Source organism: Tinamus guttatus, unplaced genomic scaffold, assembly GCF_059628265.1.
Source record: "Tinamus guttatus ecotype Peru unplaced genomic scaffold, ASM5962826v1 Tinamus_guttatus_pri_ptg000513l, whole genome shotgun sequence".
Lineage (NCBI taxonomy): Eukaryota > Metazoa > Chordata > Aves > Tinamiformes > Tinamidae > Tinamus > Tinamus guttatus.
In genome coordinates, this window is record NW_028289047.1 from 48,239 (window position 1) to 74,188 (window position 25,950).

At 37.4% G+C, this 25,950-nt stretch overlaps 1 protein-coding gene across 1 annotated transcript; it reads left to right on the forward strand.

The window, feature by feature from the left end:
* The first annotated feature begins 1,571 nt into the window (after positions 1–1,571).
* On the forward strand, positions 1,572–23,585 carry PTBP3 (polypyrimidine tract binding protein 3). The gene is made up of 12 exons (XM_088533676.1): positions 1,572–1,741; positions 2,464–2,610; positions 9,311–9,475; positions 11,170–11,280; positions 12,067–12,241; positions 17,663–17,740; positions 18,380–18,519; positions 20,154–20,187; positions 20,810–20,902; positions 21,412–21,628; positions 22,669–22,746; positions 23,411–23,585. Exons 2-12 carry the CDS (start codon positions 2,476–2,478, stop codon positions 23,541–23,543), a joined length of 1,359 nt encoding a protein of 452 aa, XP_088389802.1. The 5' UTR covers positions 1,572–1,741; positions 2,464–2,475; the 3' UTR covers positions 23,544–23,585.
* The last annotated feature ends 2,365 nt before the right edge of the window (positions 23,586–25,950 follow it).

Below are 25,950 nucleotides of genomic sequence, written 5' to 3' on the forward strand. Positions count from 1 at the left end.
GCCTGTTCCAGTGCTCTGTCACCTTCACAGGAAAGAAATTTTTCCTTAAGTTCCTGTGGAACTTCTGATGCTTCAGTTCCGGCCATTACCTCTAGTTCTGTCGGTGCCCACCACTGAAAAGAGGCCAGCACCATCCTCCTCACTCCTTCCCTTGAGGTACTTGTATACACTGATTAGATCCCCTCTCAGCCTTCTCTTCTCCAGGCTGAACAGGCCCAGCTCCCTCAGCCTCTCCTCATAGGGCAGATGTTCCAGGCCCCTGATCATCCTTGTGGCCCTGCGCTGGACTCTCTCCAGCAGCTCCACATCCCTCTTGTACTGTGGAGCCCAAAACTGGACACAATACTCCAGATGTGGCCTCACCAGGGCTGAGTAGAGGGGCAGGATCACCTCCCTCGACCTGCTAGAGATGCTCTTCTTAATGCAGCCCAGGATCCCATTGGCCTTCTTGGCCACGAGGGCACACTGCTGCCTCATGGTCAACTTATCATCCACCATGACACCCAGGTCCCTCTCTGCAGAGCTGCTCTCCAGAAGGTCGGTCCCCAGCCTGTACTGGTGTCTGGGGTTATTCCTCCCCAGGTGCAGGACCTTGCACTTGGCCTTCTTGAATTGCATGAGGTTTTTCACCGCCCAGTTGTCCAGTCTGTCCAGGTCCCTCTGGATGGCAGTGCAGCCCTCTGGGGTATCGGCTACTCCTCCCAGTTTGGTATCATCAGCAAACTTGCTGAGGGAGCACTCTGTGCCTTCATCCAGGTCATTGATGAATAAATTGAACAGGACTGGACTGAGGACTGAACCTGGGGGACACCGCTAGCTACAGGCCTCCAACTAGACTCGGCACTGCCGAGAGTTAGACTAATTAAATTAATTTTTATTACTGTGACGGTGATTGCTGCACTGTGATCATTTCTAGGACATGTGCCTGTTTCGGGTGTATTGTTGTGTCTAATGGTGCTCTCCAGGTCTCCAAGACAGCTCCTTAAGGTGTAACTGTCAATCACTTACCTGTTGCAGGGTCCAAATAAATTTATTTTCACAAAAAGCTGTTTACCGAAGGGGCAGTTGTTAGAATCTTTATGGGTGCCATGACACTGCTGTGTATCCCATTTAAGAATGTATTAATTTAAAAGCATGCAGAATACTAGGGTTTCTTTAATAGCAATCATTTAAGGTAGTAACTAAATCTGGTTAAGGAATTGACAATGTAGGAAGATAAGAATTTAGTAATAAAGAATGAATGTATTCCCTCCCTAGTTACTACAGATTTCCCCCTTTCTCTGTAAGTTGCATATAAATATGTTATGGAGGATTTGGGAAAAAAATAGTGGCCTCTCTGGCTGTAATGCTTCAGAAAAATGTTTTGGAAATCTGGAAGAGATGTAGAGGTCTTTAAACTCTCCTTTGAGTGTATATAAACTGTCCATTCTTAGAATTCAGATAGCTCTGGATAGCAGTCAGTGTCAGTCTTGAGAGAGCAATCTCTCACTTTTAGGTTTTGGAATCTACACTGTATAATTTGTCTTATTGTTTGTCTTGTTTTCTTGTCCCTTTCCCTAAATTTTTTTTAGTGAATGGAAATGAAAACACGAAATCTAGAAGAAACAGATCTCCGTGCTCCACGTCTCGTGTCCTCCATCTTCGTAAAATTCCAAGTGATGTCACTGATGCAGAAGTCATTTCTTTAGGTCTCCCTTTTGGTAAAGTAACTAACCTCTTGTTGCTGAAAGGAAAACATCAGGTATGCTATTTTTAACATTTCAATATAAGAGCAGAGCTGAAGAAATATGATTTGTGTTATATGACCATTTTGGTATTGTGTTTGACTTAAAAGAATTGCAGTAAAATCTAAATATTCCACTGATTGCTCAAGATATTCTTATGTCAAATATAGAGGGATGTATTGATATTTATCCTAACAGTTTGTAATATAATTTTAGATTAATTAATTACCTACTAACAAGTTAATAATACTGTTTAACATTATATCCATTTTACATGAGACTATATAGATCAAGAACTTCATTGCCATTATTGATATTGACTATTGATTTATTGATATAATTATTGATACTGATAGAATACAGCTGCAGTGAAATGTCTTTCCTGATTAATGTCTTGCCTGAGTTCATTTCTAAGTGAAATAATAATAGTGTTTAACCTTTGTTTGAAATTTTAGTAGCATATTATATTTATTCCATCTCTTATATTTATTCCATCTCTTCCTTAATCATTTATTGTACTTAAAATAAATCATTTTAACGAACACCCCACGAATCAAATAGCCCCATAACTACACACACACACACAAATGCACATGTATTTTAATACTGACCAAAATACTGCTATACTTTAACATGAGTTTTTTTTTAGTGAGAATGGAATTGGGAATAAGCAATGCTTTGATGCTTTCTTCTCTCATGTAAACAAGAAACATTGAAAACTGCTATATATTCACTCCAGGCTTTTTTGGAAATGTCTTCTGAAGAAGCTGCTGTTACTATGTTGAACTACTATACTCCTTTTACACCTCATATCCACAGTCAGCCTGTTTTTATTCAGTTTTCCAATCACAGTGAACTGAAGACTGACAACCTACCTAATCAGGCTGTAAGTATAATATTTCAGTTTAAGAGGACAGAATTGCACGTGACTTGCATTAATAACGATTAAGCAAACTTCTTTCTGCTAATACTACACATGCAATCAACTTCTAAAAGGTATTGCTTTTCTTCCTTGCGATCTAAGCTTTCCATTCACTATAGGCAAAAAGTAGGAAGTGCTGTGAAGGAGCTCAAGCTGAAGAGTGGTCCATCTTGATGAGAGGAAATCAAGCAAAGGTAGCACGAGGCCTGCATGGATGAACAAGGAGCTCCTGACAAAACTCAAAAAGGAAGCATAAAAGAGGTGGAAGCAAGGACAGGTGACGCAGGAGACATACAGAAGCACTGCCTGTGCATGCAGGGAAAACCAAAGCCACCAGAGAGAATGCGAAGGGCAGCAGGAAGAACAGTTTTTCACAGTTTTATCAGCAGCAAAAGGAAGGCAAGCAAAAATATTGGCCCCCCTGCTAAGGAGTCAGGGGGAATGGTGATAAAGGGCATGGACAAGGCTGAGGTACCAGGTACCTTCTTTGCACCTTTACTGGTAGGAGCTGCCCTCAAGAATTCAAAGTCCTTGAGACCAAAGGCAAGATCGGGAACTGTGAAGGTTTTCTCCTGGTGGGCTAGGGAACACTTAAACAAAGTGGATGTGAGCTGGCCTGTGTCATGGGTTATCTTTGAAAAGTCCCTCCTTTTCCAGTCTGACAGCTGTCTACAATGACATGACTGGCTCAGTGAATGAGCGTGAGCATGGGATGTTATCTTGATTGGGGCTTTTGGCTCTGTGTCCCGTAACATCCTCCCAAACACTCCCAGACTGACAAAGTACAGGCTAGTAAGTAGCTTTGCTGAGAAGGACCCAGATGTGCTGATGTACAGTGAGCCCTTGCAGCAGGGCAAGCCAACATCACCCTGTGCTGCAGTGGCATCTGGAGAAGAAAACTGGGAGAGACCTTGGCAATGTGTACACACAGCTGATGGAAGGAGGTATGGAAGATAGTAGTGCCTAGTGACAGGATGATAGGCAGTGGGCACAAAATAAAATCTGACTTAAACATTTTTAAAAAAATAGATTTTATGGTGAGGTTTGTTCAAAGGTTAATCCAACAGTGGAGCATACTGGCTGGAGAGGCTATGGAATAGCCAGCCTTGAAGATGCTGAGAATCTCATGGGACAAGCCCCTGAACATCCTATAGTAATTGACTCTGCTTTGAGTAGGGGAGTTGAACTAAACAGTCTTCAGAGTTCCCTTCCAGCATTACCAGTCATTCTATTTTAGCTGATCAGGAAATCTAGGTGCAGCTACCTTGCTTCTGCAAAGTGAGTGTGGAACTTGAGATCCAGCTGCAAAGGAACAGCTTCATAAGTAGGGAAAATCAGTTCTGCTAACAGTGATGGATGGACATTACTGAAAAAAGCAAACCTACCCTTTGTGTTCCTGCACGGTTGACCTTTTACTTCAAATCCTCTTGGGCTACCTCTTTCTTTTCTTTGTCACTTGTGAGACAGCTGTAGTAGTGTAACTTCAAAAAAGTTCACTGCTTCTTCTAGGAATTTCCCAGTTTGTATTCAGTGCTGAAGGCTCCGTTGTTTGCCATATTCTGCTCTAGAAACGTAAGCATTAAGCACAATTTTTTATTCTTGTGGAAAAAGCATTCACATCTTCCAGGACGTTCTGTATGAATGCTTATGCCAGGACATTTGAAGACAGCTATCCTCTTTGCTGCCCAAACACAAAAGGTGTGAAACCAAGTGTGAGGGAACAAGTGTTTCTGTGTCTTTGTAGATGCTAAGAATCTCATGCTTTTCTTAGGAATTAATAGATAGAATTAATGAATTCCTCAAGGCTCCCTCCTCCTGTCAGTTAACAAATGAAGAAGACTGCTACAAAATTGTTTTTCTGTCTTTTAGTAGTTCCAAGATTACAGTGCCAAGAGGCTATAGATAATGACTTCCTTAAAATATTTCTAGTATCTTTTTTTCCTACAATCAATTTTGCAGTAAACAGTTATTTTTCACTTTCCTAGATGGCATGTTGTGTCTTATAAATGTAGAATTAGATAGTTACATGATCAAAAAACATTATCCTTCCTGACGTTATTTTTCTTATGTAAAAAATAAATAATCATCGCCTTATGGAAAAAATATAGTATTTGTCTTTGGAGTTTTCAGGTATTTTTTTTACTTGTTTGGGTTGACTTGGAGAGAATTATTTCTATGTAAAGAAGTCAAGCCAATTCCACACAACTTTTCTAGATAGCTTTCTGTGTTTAAAAATTAGATGATGTTTTTGAAATACAGCTTTTCTAATCATTCTGTAGTGTGTAAGATTCTGGCAGTAACATGCCACAGTGATTTTGAAGGAAACAGTGTGAAAGAGCTTTTGGCATGTGGTGGCTTTTACTTAGAGATGAGCTGAGTCCTTCAGGGAAGGAGATAGACAAGTTCACCTTTGTGAAGAGGTTTCTCACGGTTATGATAATGTAATGGCAAATTGTTTTCTAGTCCAAACTTATTAAGAGATGGCCAGCTCAATTTTTACGGATTAAGTTTGCAAAAATGACTAAGTTCCAAATCTATTTCAGTACAAAATAAAGGGCTAGCTTCATTTTTTTTTTTTTCTGAAACCTCCGTTGTTCCTACAATTACATTTTAGCATTTGACTGCTAGAAGTGACATGGCCTTGTTTCATAAATGGAGAAGATATCTTGTCACTCATAACCTGTGTACAGGAGATGAGTCATAACTTTCCTCAAAGCCAAAGTCCATAAAAGCATATACCTAAGTCACAAAATTTTCAATTAGAAAGGAAGTTATAATTTCAAAAAATCCAAAAGTTTAATGTTTTGTTTGTGTATTATAGCACTAGTCTGATCATTGTTGCAATAAGGATTAAACAATTTGGGAAGATATAAACTGAGGAATATTTTCAGTGGGAGCTGCTCTAAAGACAGCTCTGTGATTTGCTTTCTGGATGAGGTTTTTGACAGAAACTTGACACTAATAATACTTCATTTGTCATTAAATATAACAATATTAAAACTAGAAAAGCTTGAGGAATTCCTGAGGCAGTAGTTCTGTGAGTAACTGAGCTTGCCTAAGAGCAAGCCAAAAGGAGAGGGTCTGGCCCATCCTTCCTCCCGCCTCCAGCTGTGTGGCTCTTCTCTTTTCTTCATCTGGTCTGTACTGTGTCTCATGCTTACCAGATTCTCCTGAGTGATCCTGTCCATAACTTGGCAACAGAAAAAGATTTTTTGTTGTTTTGTTGCTGTTTGGTTAGTTGGTTGAGGGGATGGTTAATGCATTGAATTGAATTGTTGTGAAGGGAAGAATACAGCAGAATCTCTGAATCTCAGTAACATGATCTCTTAGATCGGGTCATTATATTTTAAGGAATTATACCCAGAAGCTCAGTTATCCTCGAAATGTGTCGTCTATTTCATTATTTCCAAATAACCATGGTACTGTGATTTCAAGAATGCTTTTTTATGCCTTTCAAAGCAAAAAAACTTTCTCATTTTTCTTTCTCTGAAGTAGAAAGTGTTTTTGTTATTTTTGGACATAGAGTCTAATTATAAAATTTGATAATAGAATTCCTTGGTCATTCTCAAGACTGCTACTTATGCTGTATTAGCAATGTCCTATTTTGAAATTAGGAAGTCTGGGTGACAGTGGTAACACTTAAAGCAGTTGCAGTTCAGTATTTGATTTTGTGATATTCATTTCCATAAAATATTTTTTGGTGCTTTTTTAAACTCTGGAATGTTGAAGTTTTCAAAAAAAAAAAACAAAAACTCCATTAGTTTTGTTTGTTTGTTTTTATGTGTAAACTGCAAGACCTGGTACTGTGCCCTCTTTGGAATAAAGTTTGCTTTCTTTGAAGCAGTATTTATAGCAAAGTGCAAATCCCAGTCTGAACTGAATATACAAGACTCTTCTCCCAACTATCTTTCTACTTCACCAACTTCAGTTTCTCAAGTATAGGGTTTAGATGATCATCCTGTTCACCTATACCCTTTGCAGATCAAAAAGTTTAACAGTGCTATGGCTCGTTTCTGCCCCAGTCATTTCATTATGCAGTTGTTTTCAAATATAAGACTCACTCAGTACTGAAAATTACATCAGAGGGCAAATATTTATGCCATAGGTATTTTTGAATACCTGAATGCGTTCAAAAAGTGATATTGTTATCTCAAAATACTGCTACTTTTGTCATAAGTGCACTTATTTTTTTCTTATCAGTACGCTTCCAATACCTGCAGTTGGAAAAGGACTTGCTTTTATGATTACTAAGAAGCTGTAGTTCAATGAAAACTTCACTGTTAACAGTAGTTTTACAATGTAGTTGTTCTGGGACTGCATAAAGTACATGCAACTGTCTATAATACTGATCTATATGGAAAATACTCCATTTAGCAATGCTAGGTTCTAGAGACAAATAGGCCAGATAAATTACTTAATCAGGCAAACTGTTTTGACCTCTTCACAGTTTTCTGTATGCTGTGAAATCTCTCTTCTGGAGGCTTATTTTGCTTTAGTGAAATGCTTTTGCAATGTTTTTACTGTTTAAATCTTTTCTCAGCCTCTGGCCTAAGTTATCTTGGCATGCTTATATTTTATAGATTTAATTTTCTGTAGGTTTTCTTATATTCAATGCTCTTAGGATAGCTGGTTACTGATATTACAGTTAGTAGGTGGTTACAGTATGTTTTGAAAGACCTTTTCTCATTCTTAGGTTTTAACATTAAGTAACAGCTCTCAATAGTTTCAAAATATGGAGAGCAAGCCTTCTCCAATAAACTAGTTTCACTAAGTAATGAGGATTTTTTCCTGCTTCTTTAACACTGCAACAGTAGCATATATATCACAAGGATGCATTATTTCATTTTCTTAAAGTAAAATTCTTATCTTGTGGCTGTAGATGTTATCTATACAAGAAAGAGAAAGCCCACCTGAAGCGCTATGAGCTAATTTTGCCCAGAAAGCACATCTTTGTAGTTAGTTAGATGTGGATGTTTTTGCAAGGGGTCTTATAAGCTGCTTTCGTATGATCTGTGTTGACTGGTCTAAAGACTGACTATATTTCTATATTTGTAAGGAGTGACCAAAATCACAGATATTGTTGTATTTGACTTTTGTTGTATTTGACAGTTGTATTCAGACTTTTTATGTTAATTTCATTCTATCTACAGCCAATGAAATTAGTATTTTCAATGATACATACAGTTGATGTTGTAGAAGACAAGCACCAGAGTTGTATAAAAAGCCAAACATCTTATTCTTTTAAAGCACTTAAAATTGATTTCTTCAGAAGGTAAACTGAGCCCTGCAGATAAGTAATTCTAATTCCACTTCCAAACAAGGAAATAAGCTTTTCTCAGAATAAGATCAAAATATACAAACCATCATACTGCAGTTGAAACCCACTTGCATTTTTGGATTCCAGGATGAAATGCATTTTGCCTCTCCTTTACCTGTATAGACAGAATGTGCCACTTGCATATGGATTTTGTCTTCTGTAGGAAATTTGCAAATTGGGTTTGGGACAAAAGCTGCTTATTTTTAATTTATGCTGATATGAAAGTCACTGATGTCTGGTTTCTTCATCTGTTAAGGGTTATTTGCATCTTTTCTTATCCAAGGTTGCTGGATTGGTTTGTCTATAAAGAAATAACACATTTTTAATAATACAGAAAACTACACTCATGTTTGAAAATCAAGACACCTTATATCTTCATCTCACAGCATTTTGGACTTGATATGTAACATGGCCTCTGCTTTGTGCTGCTATTAATGTCATTTACTTTTAAATATATGTGTTTTTTTTTCTTTGCACTTATATGTCTTGCATTTGCATTCTGTTTAAATTTTTAGATATCTTTAGCAGACCAGCTGAGCACTGTTACAGACCTTTTAGTGCAGCAGCTCAGAACTGATGGTCAGTTTTTGCAGAACTGAATGTTTACAAAAAACCAATTGTATCTATGCCATGTTTAGTCTCTCTTCTAAGGCAATAGTTTAATGGAGATATAGCTTCAAGCTGCAAGTATATCTGTAAGGAAAAGTCTCCCATAGTGCTCTCAAAAGTAGTCTGAAAACCTTTTAGAGAAAAGCCCATCCAAAATGCCTGCAGAGACACTCAAGTCTCAAATCAGCACTTTGAAGAGTAAGATCTAAAGAGAATTTTTGTTTGTTTTGTTTTTTTTTTGGGCGGGGGGGAACTTGACTGGGGAAAAAAGAGCATGGTAAGCACCTTCAAGCTTCTTACTGGCAAAATGTAGCTTGTGAAGAGAAAGAAATCCTAATGAAGCTGAGCAAGTGGTGTGCTCACTGGTTGCGTATCTGCTGACAGGTAGCTGTGATAATGATTTCCTAGAATATACATCTATTCAATGACAAAAATGTATAGAAAGAGTGCAAAATTGCATTTATGTGGCTTTGCAATAGAAAAGTATTAAGCATATAACCTAAAAAGCTTTTTCCTTCCTCAAATAATAATGTAGATTTTAAGAATGTCATACATGTATTCTGTGCAAGTATGATATTACTTCCTTTACGGGCTGGGGGAAGCAAGGAGCGATGGTGACTTACCAGATAAAGGGGAAATAGTTTAAAAATTGTATATGTTTTATTTGACAGAGAACTTCGTTTACATATGTGTAACTTGTACCGGATGGGTTAATTCTCCCATGTGGTGCCATTTCAGAGAACTGCAGCTGCGTTGCAAGCTGTGGATGTTGTGCAGTCTGGAAGCCAGGCTACTACAGATGCTCCTGCTACTGAATTTAGGCCCCCTCCAGGTCAAAGTTCGGTCCTTCGAATCGTTGTTGAAAATCTTGTGTATCCTGTCACTTTGGAAGCACTGTATCAGGTAATGAGGACTAATCTGTTAAATACTGATAGTGTAAATCTATTAACGTTTTGTTGGGTCCTTATTTTGGTTTCTCAGTTTGAGTGAAAAATGTTGCTTCAAAAGTTGTGTTGTAATGTATGGATCTACGCTTGAATCATTCTGTAATCAGTTTTTCATGATGTCTTTTACTACTTTATTGATTAAGATAAAAAACAAAATTGTGAGCTAGCAGCAGCCAACATGGGGTGTTACTACTTTTAACATATACCAAAATTACAGGGAAGTGAAATAATGATTCATATGAATTTAAGCAGCAAATACTTTAGCACTCTCCATACTAAGTAAATGTAGTTTGCATTATGTTTGAGGGTTTAGTATCTTTTTTTTTCCTCTCTGTAGGCAATATTTTGTGTGAATATATTTACTTGGACAAATATATTCAATTTTTCTTCAACTGGTAGAATGTCAGCAACTTTACCCTGAGCTGATTTGAGATTATAGCTGTGAAAGACTTCACTGTAACTCCTGCAAGGGAGTTGTGCTGTGCTGTCAAGATCTAAATGCTTAAAAGCAGTAACTCTCAGAGACCATTTCTAAGTATCTGAAAAGTTTGACAGTACTTCCTTCAGATACCACATAAGGTTTTCATACTCAAAGTTTTTGAAATAACCAGTAAGTTTGGGCAACAGAGAACACACCCCAAATACATGGGATTGCTCTATTAATGTAATTTAAAATGATTAGGAATCTCTTACAAAGATACACAGTTCTGTAAGGAGATTTTTGCAGCTCTTCTTATTGGAGCTCCCCTTTAGGTTTCTATTATTGTTTGAAATGCTTAACACAAAGGTTTAGGACGGTGTGTCTTGTATCCATGGTTCTAGGCTATGTAGGTTGGTAAGAGGTGCCTGAGCGTATCTGGCGTCTCTGTCTGTTCCAGGGTTAACACTTGCCTGGAGAAAGATGGGATTTCCACTTTCCTTTACTGAGTTACCTTTTCAACTGCTCTTTTCCTGGCACTGTACATCTGGCTTAAATTTGTTGTTAGTGCTTCCTTCCCAAAGTATTTTTGTTGTTGTTGCTGTTTTCTCACTATTACATGGGACACAAGTGTTTTTGTTTTTGTATGATGCAGACTAATAATGCTTTATGCCTTTTTCTTTTTTAAGGGTACTCTTTCGTGTACCTGTATATAGAACACTCCAGTTTTTAAACTTTGTGTATAATTTCAGCATTTAATAATCTTCTATAGAGCTTGCGCATGTGATAAATAACATTCTGTTGAAAATTAGAGGTCCCAAACTGGATTTTTTTCTTTCTTCCTTCCAGTTCATTTAGTTCTACTCTGCACAACTAATCTATGGAAACAAGAACTCTTTAGACTGTACCTTCAGGCACTAAATTTGCAGAACTTGTTTGACATATAGAATTTTAAATATTGAAATCTCCAAAGGCATTTGCAAGACTGCTACTAAGACACCTTTTGCTAAGACACATTCATTGCTAGTTCTTCTGGAAATTTTATCCCTCTTTCCCCTCCTTCCTAACATTTTCTGACATTTTCTGAAGCAAAATTCTGACAGAAAACAATCTCTGTTCAGCTCTCAAAGCAGAAATCACTCCACAAAATTATACAAAGCACTAAATCATTAGTTTTACTGTGGATGGATTTTTCATGTTTTTCAAAAGTTTTCATGTTTCCTCCTTCTCAGATTTTCTCTAAATTTGGAACTATCTTGAAGATTGTCACCTTCACAAAGAACAATAAATTTCAAGCTTTGCTTCAGTATTCTGATCCAACGAATGCACACCATGCCAAAGTGGTAAGTGAAGTGTATGCTGATACGTGTTTGTTTTGTCTGTCTAGTTTTCCATTAGTTGCCTGGTAGATAAATTCTCTTTGTGTTTTCAAGATCAAGTATATATCATGAATTAATAAAGGTAGTTGGTCTATAACCTGTTTACTACAGTCTTTTTCTTAAAGGATAGTATTAATAGTGAATGATACCTGATTAAAAACTTCAGGGAAATTTATATTGTTACTGCTATGAATATATACTAAACTGCAATTATAGTTCTATAATTTATGACAAAACAGTAGCTTCTGAGTGGCTTTTTTCCCTTTATGTATCATTATTTTTTTAATGTTATGTCTCTGGAGAAAATACTCCTCAGTGATTTCTTGGAGCAAAATTGCAATTAAAAAGATGGATTTTCATTTTCGTGATATAAGAATTACAAAAATGCATAATTCACTGCTTCTGGCACACCATAAAAATATCAAAACTTGTGTCGCTACCAGCACCATGTGTTGAGTGGGAGACAAGTAAGACAGAAGCACATCCAGGAATGCAAGTTATCCTTGAAGCTTCGTATTCTACATTGTCACAAAGCAAAATAATTCTTGCTAGCTTTTGGACTACTCTTATACTCTACAGAGCATATTTTGGAAAGGGTAGTGACAGCATAATTTTCCACCTGACATTTGAAAGCGGCACCTTAAACAGAAAAAAGTTGTTTTTGTTTGGATACAGTTGAGGTATCAAAATATAAATTTGAAGTGGGGACTAAAGAATTTTGTTTCTGAAACCATAACTATTCTTCCTTAGACTCTAGATGGCCAGAATGTCTACACTGCATGCTGCACTCTGCGTATTGATTTCTCCAAGTTCACCAACCTTAAAGTAAAGTACAACAATGACAAAAGCAGAGATTTCACTCGGCCTGACCTTCCTTCTGGCGATGGCCAGCCCTTCCTGGGACCCAGCATAGCCACTGCCTTTGGTAAGAAATCTTCCCTGCTAATGACAAATACACACAGTCTGACCATTATGTTTTTTACATTGCATTGCCCTTGATGGATATGTGTTCTGACTCCCTGGTGGTTCTGTTGAAAGAATCATTTCTGATTGTTAGATTCCAGTAAAATTTGCTTGGAAGATAGAAGATCCCATTGTATATGAATGAATATCTGAAACCATAACATGAAAAATGCTGTTGCGAAAATTCAAAGGATCATAAAAACTACTTTTGTATAACTGTGTGAAATTATATGGTAAGATAATATCTGCTGCATAGATAAGGTCAGTGGCACGCTCATCCAGAATTGACCCTGGTTCTCTAAAGCTGTTTGAAAATAAGTGATTTAAAGCCTGATTTCTCTTACTTGTTCAGAGTCTAAGGACAGCTGGCTGTTTTGAGGACAGTATATATTAATATTTACAATTTTAAAATATTTAAAATATTTTTATTTATTAATGTGTATTTTATAATCATCTTTTAAAAGATTAAAATTTAGAAACTCTTTTAGAATCTTAGAACACACTGCCCATTGTATAGGGATCACAATGTTTACTTGAAGATACACTGGAGAAGCCTTTTAAAAGTTGCAAATGCTCATGCATATTCACTTAATCAACTTTGGCAATAATGTAAATCATCAAAAATTAATCTGATTATTTGGAATAAGTGTTCAAAATACAACCTGAGCATCTTAACAATTTTTCTCTAATGACATCCATTAGCAGTAATACACAACTAAGAATTGCCTGCTATTGGATAACTATCTAAGGGTAATTCTTTTTGTCGGAGTAATAGCAGGGTGGAAGGTGAGAGAAGAGTTCCCTTTTTTTTTTCCCTCAAATTTCTGAGATACCTATGTCAGATAATAGTTTTGGTTTGTTTTTCCGACAGCTGACCGTGATAATCTTAATTAGACAGAAAGTGAATTGTACTTAGCTTTCTTGATTAAATTCTGCCAGTTCCCTTATAGAAATAACATTGCTTATGTTATAAGCAATCATTTGATTTTTTTTTTTGAAGAAGTCTAATTTTTTTTTTAAGTCTAATATGCTTTGGTGAATTAAATTTTATAATTGACATGTCAGTCATGGTAGGGAAAGTATAATTATTGTAGATAAAGTGTGCACATACATGTAGGAAAGAGATAACATTGAACACATGCTTGGGAGTTGATACCTGAACACAAGCATTTCCCCTTCCCCTTCACTCTTGTAAATCTGTCTAAAATGACAATCTGGTTTTCAACCTATGCATCTATTACATCAGGAAAAACAGTGGAGGTGTTTGTGTAAGCACAAGTCTGACACCTGTACCAACATGGAAGTAGGCTCTAATGCAGTTACAGTGAAGCAGCTACATAAGCATTTAAAAAAAAGTACATACTGGTACTATAGATGCACCTGTGGCCTCAGAAAAGCATGGTTCTAGTTTTACCATCAGTGGTGAAAATATGGATGTGCTCCCATAGGCACATTCCAGCAGTTCTCAGCTAGGTCATAGGAAGTAAACATGCTGGACTTCTGTTAGAACTTAGGTTTCATATCTTATTTCTAGCAGAGATCTTCCAAACCTGCCTGGACGCAGTCCTGTGCCACGTGCTCTAGGCGACCCTGTGTGTGCATGGAAGTTGGACTAGATGACCTCTAAAGGTCCCTTCCAACCTTAAGGATTCTATGAAACCTATTTTTGGTGAGGAAATAGAAGATAAAGCATGTATCTCTATTGGAATGCTGTATTTGGTTTCTACAGTTAGCCTCAGTGTTATCTTAGTAGCTGAATTGAGCTGTTCTTGAAATTTCATTTTGTGATGGGAAAGAAAATTTTAATTATTAACATGCAGTTTATTTCAAAAGTTTGAAATATATTTTGCATTTTAAGATTTTTCTCACCTACTGAGCACAGGCAGAAAGTATATGAATTAGCATGCTTTAAAAGCTAGCAAACTGTTTTGTCCATGAAAAATGTCCAAAGAAATCCAGATTTTTTGGTTCTATCTCCATTTGACTATTCTTACCCATTTGTTTTTGGTATCGATGTGCCTCATTTTGCAAACTAAAAACCCTTTATCTATTTCTTCAGTCATGCTTCTGCTATCATCTGGGCAGTGATTGATACCTATATTGCCAGAATTTGTCAGTATAATACACCAGGGCATGTATTACAAGAACCCAGCAACTTATTTTGATTTGGTGAACGCATCACACTGTCTGTTTTAAGGACATAGGACATAAACTAAGCAAGAAGGGGGAAGGGGAGTGTCACACAGACAGGGCAATCAGTACCACACAGCCAAGGTCAGATGGCATCCAGCAGGAGTATGGTAGTGGGGACGTGAGGATAGGATGTGATTATAGAGGGTCCTCTTTCACCCCTCCTGGGAAACCTGCAAGCTCCGTTACTTCCCTGAATTGCCTGTACACCAATGCACGAAGCATGGAGAACAAGCAGGACAAACTGGAGATCTGTGTGCAGTCCCAGCGTCATGATCTCATTGGAATCACAAAGACATGGTGGGATAGCTGACACGACTGGAGCGCTGCCATGGAAGGCTACGTGCTCTTTAGGAAGGACAGGCTGGGAAGGCGAGGTGGTGGAGTTGCTCTTTATGTGAGAGAGCAACTGGAATGCATGGAGCTCAACCTGGGAGTGGAGGATGAGCGTGTTGAGAGCTTGTGGGTAAGGATTAGAGGGCAGGCTAATGTGGGAGACACTGTGGTGGGTGTCTGCTACAGGCCACCTGACCAGGATGAGGACGTTGATGAGGCCTTCTATAGACAGCTGGATGTTGCCTCACGGTCACAGGCCCTGGTTCTCATGGGGGACTTCAACTACCCCCACATCAGCTGGAAGGACAACACAGCCAGGCACAAACAGTCCTGGAGGTTCCTGCAGAGTGTTGATGATAACTTTTTGATGCAGGCTGTGGAGGAGCCAATGAGGAGAGGTGGGCTACTGGACCTCATACTAACAAAGAGAGAGGGACTTGTTGGAGATGTGAAGGTGGGGGGTAGCCTCAGCTGCAGTGACCATGAGTTGGTGAAGTTCAGGATCCAACAAGGAGGAGGCAGGGCTGTAAGTAGCCTTGCGACGATGGACTTCAGGAGGGCCAACTTTAGCCTCTTCAGAGACCTCCTTGGAAGATCCAGAGCTAGAGCTCTAGACGGAAGGGGGGCCCAAGAGAGCTGGTTAGTTTTCAAGCAGCACTTCCTCCACGCCCAGCAACAGTGCATCCCTGTGTGTAAGAAGTCAGGCAAAGGGGACAGGAGACCCGTGTGGATGAGCAGGGAGCTTGTGGCAATGCTCAAGCAGAAGGTGGTATGCACAATGTGGAAACAGGACAGGGGCTATGGGAGAAATGCAGGAATGTTGTCAGGGAATGCAGAGATGCGACAAGGAAAGCGAAGGCACGTTTGGAACGCAATCTGGCAAGGGATGTTAAAAATAACAAGAAAAACTTCTTCAAATATATGAACAGCAAAAGGAAGATCAGGGAAAACGTGGGTCTGCTGGTGAATGGGATGGGCACCCTGGTTACAAAAAAATGGAAAAAGCAGAGTTGCTCAATGCCTTCTCTGTTTCGGTGTTTACCAAGGGTAGCCCTTTAGAGACCCAGGCCCTAGGGACAAGAGAAGAAGCCCGGGGAGAGGAAGACTTGCCCTGGGTAGAGGAAGATTGGGTCAGAGAACACCCAAGGAAACTCAATAGCCACAAATCCATGGGCCCTGATGGGATGCACCCCAGAGTGCTGTGGGAGCTGGCAGATGCCATAGCTAAGCCGCTCTCCATCATCTTCAAAAGGTCCTGGAGAACGGGGGAGGTGCCGGAGGACTGGAAGAAGGCCAATGTCACACCAGTCTTCAAAAAGGCAAGAAGGAGGACCCAGGCAACTACAGGCCAGTGAGCCTCACCTCCGTCCCCGGAAAAGTGATGGAATGGCTCATACTGGCCGTTGTCTCCAGGCACATGGAGGACAAGAAGGTGCTCAAGAGTAGTCAGCATGGATTCACCAAGGGGAATTCTTGCCTGACTAATCTGATAGCCTTCTATGATGGAATGACCGGCTGGATAGACGAGGGGAGAGCGGTGGATGTCGTCTATCTCGACTTCACCAAGGCTTTTGACACCGTCCCTCACAACATCCTCCTGGGCAAGCTCCGGAAGTGTGGGATAGATGAGTGGACAGTGAGGTGGATTAGGAACTGGCTGGATGGCAGGGCCCAGAGAGTGGTGATCTGTGGTGTAGAGTCTAGTTGCAGGCCTGTAGCTAGCGGTGTCCTTCAGGGGTCAGTCCTTGGTCCAGTCCTGTTCAATTTATTCATCAATGACCTGGATGAAGGCACAGAGTGCTCCCTCAGCAAGTTTGCTGATGACACGAAACTGGGAGGAGTAGCCGATACCCCAGAGGGCTGCGCTGCCATCCAGAGGGACCTGGACAGACTGGACAACTGGGCGGTGAAAAACCTCATGCAATTCAACAAGGCCAAGTGCAAGGTCCTGCACCTGGGGAGGAATAACCCTGCGTGTGCAGGGGGTTTGGACTAGATGACCTCTAGAGGTCCCTTCCAACCTTAAGCATTTTATGATTGTATGACATTTTGTCATTACTGATAAGAGGCTGTGTAATGTGATGCAATATCTATGAATAGTGGATATGTAGAATATGTTTCATTCATCAGTTATTAAAATTAATAGCTGATTTTAGGGTATTGTATCATTCCTGACAGTACCCATCTGTTAGAGAATGTAGCTGTTCCAGTTTGTGGTGGTGGTTTTAGTGTTTTGTATGTTATGGCACTTGGAATGTATTTATAGATTATATAAGTACAGTTTAAAAAAAAATAGCGTGCTAACTTACAAAAGAATCTACAGCTTCAGCTTGAATCCAATTCCCTATCAGAACACAAGCTTATGTGCTTCCCTGGGCAGCAAATAACTTCACATAACTGAACCATCTTTGGGGCTAGTACTGTCAGCATGTTGCTATTTGAAATCTGTCTAAGACTAGTGATTAACATGAAAACCATGGGGAAAAAATATTTTCAAAATAAGTATATGCTCATTGAAACATGTCCTTCCTGTGTATATTTCCTTCCTGGAAATTTCTAAAATGCATATTGATCTGTGCTATACCGTCTTGATCAAACAAGTAACATTGCATTTTGTTATGACTTCATTTAGAAGGGAACACTGAAAGTAATCTGAATAACTGCATTAAAAAAAGTCTTAATATTTTCTCTTTGAATATAGAATTTGAGATTTCAATCATTTAACATTTCATAAGCAATCTAATACCTGCCTTGGTTGAAGTAGCAATGTTGGCTGCTGAATCTCATTCCTGCAGTCTCTTTTATTTTATAAATATGTTAAAAATTGGTTTTAATTAGGCATGTCTCTTATCTGTAGGCACCACAGGTATCATCTCCTCCTCATACTCAGGACCTGTTGAATTTGTCCCAGCCGTTGGCTTTGCTCAAGTTGCCAGTACGTTGTTCGTATTTTCTTTAAAAATGCGTTAGCATTTGGGGTTGGTGGCCTGTCAAAACACAGGACCTGTTTTCAAATGCAGCAGTCAGAATACAAAGCTCGTTTGAGGCATTCTAATTCTCTTTGCACATGATACTATTCAATAAAGTTTTTTTTATAATAAAGAACATAAGTTGATGTGACTTTCATCTTGTAAGAAATTAAATACCTTGAAAAAGATTACCTTGAAAAAGATTACCTTCAAGAGAAGAAACTTCCTTTTTTTTCTCAAGATCATAAGACTTTGATATTCAAACATAAAGCAGTATGTCTCTCCTTTTCTGGGTAGAAAATGAAAAATAAACATGTTTCCAACCTCTCTACCACAGGATAATCTTTCGTGGTAAATAATGTTCCATCTCTTCTGGGTTGCAGTTTGCGACCCTGTCTGCTCCCTTGCTATGACTGAATATTTCTTTGCCTGCTGAGAGATACTTCCTGGTTTACTAGTTGGTTATCAGGAGTAACTGAAGTACAAGACAGCATTGTTTCTATTAAGTATTGTGAGTTTTTTTGAACAACTAAGTCTTCCTCTCATTTTTTCTAAAATGTTTCCACTTCATTTGAGGTATCAAATGACTCTTAATTCCCTTCCAGGTCTGCCAGTTCCATCTGCTCCTGGAACACTTGGTCCCATTGGAATGTCCAATTCTGCAGTGTCTGAACAGGTGACTCTTCCAAGTACTACTGGTGTTCCAGAAAATTCTGTTTTACTGGTCAGCAACCTCAACTCTAAGGTAAGTTTGGCTGGTGGAATCACTGCGAGTAGGTATTTACTAAAATAATATTAATTGCCAAAATCCTTACCAAAATTTGAAATCAGCTGTAGGAATAAAAGCTGTTATTGTTTTGGTGATAGTATCAGAAATAGGACAGCTCTTTTATTATAGAGATAATTTGCAGTATTGATGAGATGTAGAAACTCCAATTAGCTGTAGCTGCCAATCACTACAAATTAACTTGGGGAACAGTTTTTGCTATATAGTGGTGTAAGTAAGCATAGTAACCACAGAAGAGTTTATGCTGAGGTATAAGAACTGTTTTGATAAGGTAGCCAACCTTATGCTACTGATAAATTCACTGGCATATCTACTAATAAGACTCTTCCTGAAGCATTTTCATTATTAGAGAAGCCAGAAAAATTCTTCATTTGATACAAAAGAGGAAGAGGGAAGCTAAAAGGAGTAGAAAGGGAAATGAAAACATGATAAATAAAATGCCTTTCCAAGCATTGGTAGGACATTTCTAGACCATTTGTTTTGTCTAGACCATTGCCTGGCTTTGAAAGGGATAAGAACAGAAGAATCCTTTGATACTGATAACTCTGTAGACTTGTTTTTTTGTTCACAGGTAGGTCCACACTGATACTTTTTTGCATTACTTCATAGGAAAGGACTTTATTTTTATAGTAATATTTTATAGTAGAACTGGCACAGATCCACGTAACCATAATGCAATAACTCAAATATTGCACATTGATCTGTGCTTCATTAAAGTAATTAATTGCATCCCGTTTTTCTGAAAACTTTGTCTTAGTACTGTTATTCACAAGTTTCTTGTGAATGTAGAACAAAAAATTCCTTTTTCAATTTAAATTCACATTGAGAAAGCATAGGGCTTTAGGGCAGAGTATTACTACTGGTCCTCAGGTTTTGTTAGTAATTATTGATGGCAAAAACTTTGCCTCAGTTAGATAAAAACTGACTTTAGGGTGCGGATTATCCTCTCAGGTGGTTGTGGCACTTTTTACACAACCTTTAAGTGAATTAAAACCATTTCATTCACTACTCCTGTTCGTAGTTTTGATTGGACACAATATAAATATTACTCTGTGCTTCATGTCTAAACAATTCCATAGTAAATGCACAACTTTAACACAGCATGGTGATATGCAGAGATGGAAGCAAAATTGAAAGAAAAAAAAATACATTCTGAAACAGCTGTTTTTATTTTTAAAAATATTGTCTTCTGTATAGAAAATACCTACCAAAGTGCTCTTCAGTGCTCTTTTCTACTTTTGGTTTAGTGATTGGCTTTCATTTTTCAGTGAATGATAAGTTAGTGTGGAAAGAGTAGATTCAACTAAAACAAACCCCTTAACTACTTCTTCAGCGTGAGAGATTGAATCTTCAATGGTGAAAATGCATGAGCGGAATTGTTACATTGTCTAAAAATTTTGTATGTGATTACTAAATGCATCCTAATTAGAAGGCTGTATGCCTTCAGTGACTCATGGAAATAACCTCAAGAAATTCAAGAAATGCATTTATGTGCAGAATTTCTGGTGTTTGTTTTGTTGTACTTAGAGATTCCATTCCTATTTTATTTGCATTGTTTTAAAAATAGTATACTTGTTTTATCGTTTAAACAGGTCATCACACCACACGAACTCTTCATCCTGTTTGGTAAGATCTTACGTGTGTAAAATATATGTTGGTTATATACATAACTGTCTGATTAGGTACAATTGCATCATTTTGTTCCTTATGCAGAAAACATAAAGCAGCAGGTGCTGGTTTTAAAATGACAAAAATCTGTACAAGTAGTCATAGGGCATACGTACCTAAAAGGCAAAGTGGGTGAGAGTTTCAGTGGAATTTCAGTGTGCATGTTCTCATCTGTTTTTATGCTGTGAAGAATTAGAAAGCAAAAAAGGATGGAAAACAAGAACTGTTAGAGGAAATGGTTAATGATGGAATTGGCACGTACTTTATTTGGTGGAGAAAATGTTTGGTAGTATGGTAATGTTTTAAAATACGTACTGAGAGGATCTTCCTATTTTTGCACTATTTAGCAGTTAAAAATGAATGTGCAGTTTTATAACAGAGGTGAGGGCTCTTGCAGGGGAAGGCTCAAAATTCTGGACTTCAGAAAGTAATATGCAGGCTTGATGCTGGTCTTCATTCTACGCAAGCTGGTTTAATGAGTTCATTTTTTGAAACACTGTTCTTCATCAAAAACCAAAAATCTCTGTATGCCGTTCATAGCACATGTTCTGCACAGATCTCCTTTTCTGGTTCTCCATAGGTGTGTATGGTGATGTGTATCGTGTGAAGATTATGTTTAACAAAAAAGAAAGTGCTTTGGTTCAAATGGCAGATGCAAGCCAGGCTCAGCTAGGTATGGATTTTTAAGGCTTATTTATCCTTCTATGTAGCATGAAAATAGCTTGGATTAGGAATTTGTCATCTCTAAGTGGCTAACAGAAATTAAATATGTAATGTTTTACCACAAACAAACTTTTATATGCTGGTATTGAACTACTGGATTTCATGTAAGTAAATTTTTTATCTGCAGTGGTTTGACAAAAAATCCACAAGTCTCCATGTAATAAGTGCTGTGAGATTTTTATTTTATAATTTTCCTGTTTTTTATTAAAAATATAGCTTTTTAAGAATAATGAAGTGTTTCTCTGTGAAAAGATTATTTGCATTTTTGTTATAGAGTTATATAGCATCCATATACTTGCTTTAGATATTATGAAGGCAAACCTTGGCACACCTGGTAATGTCTGAAGTTGTTATTTGATGCTAAAGACGGGATGACAACAGTATGCAAACAATCTTTTTTTTCTTCTCCTCCCCTCATCTGTTTTCCTGTTCAAATCATATTTCTGATACACTGTTTAGCTATGAGCTACTTGAATGGACAGAGGCTGTATGGAAAGTTCATCCGTGCTACTCTTTCGAAATATCATACAGTTCAGCTTCCTCGTGAGGGACAAGAGGACCAGGGTCTGACTAAGGACTATAGAAATAGCCATTTGCATCGCTTTAAGAAGCCTGGCTCCAAGAACTTCAAAAATATCTTTCCTCCATCTGCCACCCTGCATCTTTCTAACATCCCGTGAGTAGGGGCAGCTCTTCGAGAAATGATCCTTTTTAAGTTATGTTTTTAACATGCAAAGTCTGGCATAAGCCCTGAATTTCCTGTGTGTTCCATAGTTTCCTGACTATTTTTATATTATTTTGTTGTGTAATTTAACAATAAGCAAATCCTTATACGGTTACTGATATACTGTTTCAATCATTAGCAAAAAGATCGAAACTCTTTTTGATGAGTTATAAAAGAGTTTATATTTTCTTGAGAAGATACATTCAGTCTTCATTTCCTAAGTCCTGTACTATATATTTTTTGCAGAACATTATTTTGTGGATAATGTGGAAGAGTTGCATTTATCATGGACATTATGATGTAATGTAGATGCAGTTTTTAATCACCTAATAAATACTTTTTAAATGAAAATTTTAGCAGAATTCAGATTTCTTACCTGAAGGAAAGTTTGTTTAAAAAAAGAACTATCAAGAATTGTTTTGTTTTAAACTTAATCTTTTCAATGTAGAATATTGTCAATAAAGTATGAAGTGAGTCAAACATTGTAAATTTGTATAAGCTTTTCATGTTCTGCAGCTGTGCAGAGAGGAACTTGGAAATAAGGCAAAAATATATGGAATTCTGTCCAGATAAGAAAAATCAATATAGGAAACTCAGAAAATTACCTTTTTTTGGATAAAATAGCAAGCTTTAGAAGATGAAAATGTACGAAGCATGCCAGTTGTAAGTACAAGATCAAAGCTATTTCTGAGCTTACTCGTTAATTTGTTTAGTGATTTTTCTGCAGTCTGAATTTTAAAGAGGAAGCAATGAGGGCAGATGAAAAAACAAAAGACTGTATCTAAAATATTTTTATAGTGCACTGCAATACTAAATCTGAGTGCCAGAGTCAAGGTGTTTGGGGTAAAATGCTGACTGACGTCAAGTTGAGGTGATAGTGTCTGATGATCAGATAAGTGTAGAGGCCAGAACAGGAACTTCGGTACTATTACAGAATTCTGTGCTCTTTTGCAAGTTGACAAAGTGGTTTTTTTGTTCTTGTTTTTAATTAGGCCTTCCGTTACTGTTGATTATCTGAAGAACCTTTTTGCAGGTACTGGATCTACTGTGAAAGCCTGCAAGTTCTTCCAGTAAGTTCTCAAGTAAAAATGCTGAACAGTGTTTCAAATTCTAATTTTTGAGGGGGAAATTCCATTTGGGTACAAACCTGTAGCTATAGACAAAAGCTGTACTACTGTAATGATTTTTACAATAATCCTAATCTTTAAATTTTAAAAGTAATACTATGTTAGGATAATTAAATGAAATATATAACATCAATTAATTTTTTTCATAATCCTGTCTGTTGACAATTTCCCCATTTGTTCAAAGGAAGGTAAACTTAAGGAAAGTAAATAAAATAATAGCTTTTGAAAATAAAGTACCTGTAAAATGTCATGCAAAAGATGACAGTGGAGCTGTTCTGTCATTCATTAGGGCTCCTTAGTGGCATTATTCTAACATGATTATGGCTGCTAGGATAATCCCTATATGCAAGATGCATGTGGAATGCAAGTATTTGCTAAAGGTCTTTCAACCTTCTTTCAACCCTACCTTCGAGATGCAGTCATGGCTATAGACTGTCAATCATTTTCATACTTTTGTGTGTTTTAGTATGTTCTTGGTTAATTCTGCTTCCTCAGGTAAGTGCTCAATACAAAAGAATGAAGAATCAGAAAAAATATTTGCATCACTTTGATGGATTAGAGCAGTGAAAAATTAGTTAGGATTAATAATGTTTTTTTTGTACTTAAGGAAAGATCACAAAATGGCTCTCATCCAGCTGGGTTCCGTGGAGGAAGCAGTCCAGGCTCTCATTGAACTTCATGATTATGACCTTGGAGAAAAACATCACCTCAGAGTTTCCTTCTCAAAATCTAAAATCTGACTTTTCTGTGAACTTTCCTTCTAAGACTGCATCACAGTTTTAGTAAAAACCTTCAGACAAACTGCTGTCAACTGCAGCAGCTGTGACCAACTCTGATTCTTAAAACAGAAAGTTCATTCTGAGTTTGTGTATTTATACATGCAGTAAAGAATGAAGGGATGATATTTTTCAGTTTCAGCTGCCAGGATGTGGTCAAAGTTTAATATTTCTCCATAAAAATATTCTTCTACTAAATTTCTTTTAGCATTTTTATAATATACCAAGCAAATAATATTTCTATTGAAATAGTAAGCCTATTCTGTTTGGATAAAACACTAATTTGAATGTGAAAGTGCTTGGTTTCCTTAAGGAAAAGCAAGCATTGAATGTGAGTGTCCACTGAATAGTATTTATCTTATTGCAGGAGTGTTTATAGTTCTGCGGATCTTGTTTACAGTCACAAGGAAAATATTGAGATGTTATCATGGTTTGACAAATTTTTTAAGAAGTTATTTTTCATAATATCTTCGGGGGAAAAGTAGTACACCTGGAGGCTTTTTGTACCGCTATAATCTCTAGTAGTTGAATCAAATTACTGTGTATTTACTTAAATTCTTATTATGTGCCTTATTATGTGCTTATGATACAACAGCTTAGAATTTTGTGTAAAATATCTTGAAAGAAATTGTGTACTTGGTGAAAGTTTTCTCATTCCTTTTTTTTTTTTTTTTTTGGTAATATTTCTCTTGCTACTTCAGAAATATTTTTTTTAGTTTGTTGTACTCTGAATTCCAAACTCTGGTACTTTCATATAGCAATATGGTAGAACTGGGAGTGAGGTTTAACTCTGCATGATCTTATAGTCCTCTTCAAGCTTACTTACTCAGTTGCAGTTGTCCCAGACTAGTATTTGGCTGAAAAAATTACTCTCAGAAAAATGCACCAGAATTACCCTATACAAAAAAGACAAAACAGCAATTTCACTTCAGATGGAAAACTTCATGAATTTTTGAAAGATGTTAGCTCTATCACAACATTTGCCTAAGGTACTTATGTTTTTCCTTCAGTACAGAGAACAAATTAATAAAGAGCAATAATTCTTACCTTTATAAATATCATAATTTTCAATACTCAATGGCCCTTTCTCTTTGGAAAATGAGCTGAGATGAAGTTACAACCTATTTTCTTTTTTTTTCCTCCCTTTTTTTTGAAGGTACATATGTGCCCTAATCATTTTCAATTCTAGTTTGCAAAATGTATTTTTCTTAGAACTTTCTCAAAGCTAAGCACCTTTTAAAGAAGTATTCCTCTCAAGCACAATGGTTGTTTATTTTGCTTCTGTTTTAACAGATACAGAAGTATCTGCTGTAATGTTTTGTCATTCATTTTAATTTTTCTTTATATCTCACGCTTATAATGCCGGATGCCAGTTGGAAAATACAGTTCTGAAGAGAATAATCTTTCTGGAATGACGGTCATACTTGCAATAGCTGAGTGTGTAGAAGTAAACATCGTCAGGTTTTCTCTCTGAATTATTTTTGTGGTATCCGAGAGATATGGGCTTGCCTTCGGTTCGTGACTTACAATTAAATTATAAGTGCTGCAGATAGGCATAGCAGTGAAGTTGGAAGACCTCTATACTGCAGTAAAAGCATGCTATTTGGCAGTAAATAGAGCGTTGGGCTAAATGTCTGAGTGGATATAATCTTGCTGTACACCACAATACACAGATCTATAATGTTTACTGAAAAGTTTAAATTGGCTCAAATTTAATAGAAAATGCTGTATTTGGCTTTTGAGATAATCTTTCGCTTTCCCCTCTCCAAAACAGCTGATTTGCTTTGAAATTTTAAACCAATTTGGGGGGAATATATGAAAATGAACAATTCCGTGGTGCCAAAAGTAGTTTATTAAAAAGTAACATTTTAATATGATTTTAGCAAAGCACAGCAGTACATGGGATCTTTCACTTGCAAATTGGCCTATTTTCAGCAAGGTATTTAATTCTTGCTTGTGTTTAACCTTGTTAGTAGTCACATTGTGGCCAGTTTGTAATGGCTAAGTATCCTGCTGACTGGGAATGTCCCTTGTTACTGCATGCAAAGTGGCTTCATAAAAGCAGAATGATTGCAGAACCACTGAGCAGGGAATGTACAGGGTCCTTCGGAGATCATACAGTCCAGCCTCTTGCTCAAGGAAGAAAAGCATTATCCCTAGAATGAGATCTGTCACTTTTTTAGGGATCTGCTCCTACAGATAAGAGGAATTATGTTGGATCTGTATGTAAATGTAAAGCAGGTAAAAATAGCCTTAAAGTTGAGAATTATTTTTGGCCTATATAATACTTAGAGCCATGTCTGTCTCTGTCATACTGTCTGTGTAAGGTGCCATACTGGCATACAAGCATATGCATCACATGCATTTTAAT

Bases quoted from the DNA above. Each gene is read 5' to 3' on its own strand.
- PTBP3 (XM_088533676.1), top strand. From the start codon at position 2,476: ATGTCTTCTGAAGAAGCTGCTGTTACTATGTTGAACTACTATACTCCT. The intron at 9,476-11,169 runs GTAATGAGGACT...CCTCCTTCTCAG, and splicing joins CTTTGGAAGCACTGTATCAG to ATTTTCTCTAAATTTGGAAC. The intron at 17,741-18,379 runs GTACGTTGTTCG...ATTCCCTTCCAG, and splicing joins TGGCTTTGCTCAAGTTGCCA to GTCTGCCAGTTCCATCTGCT.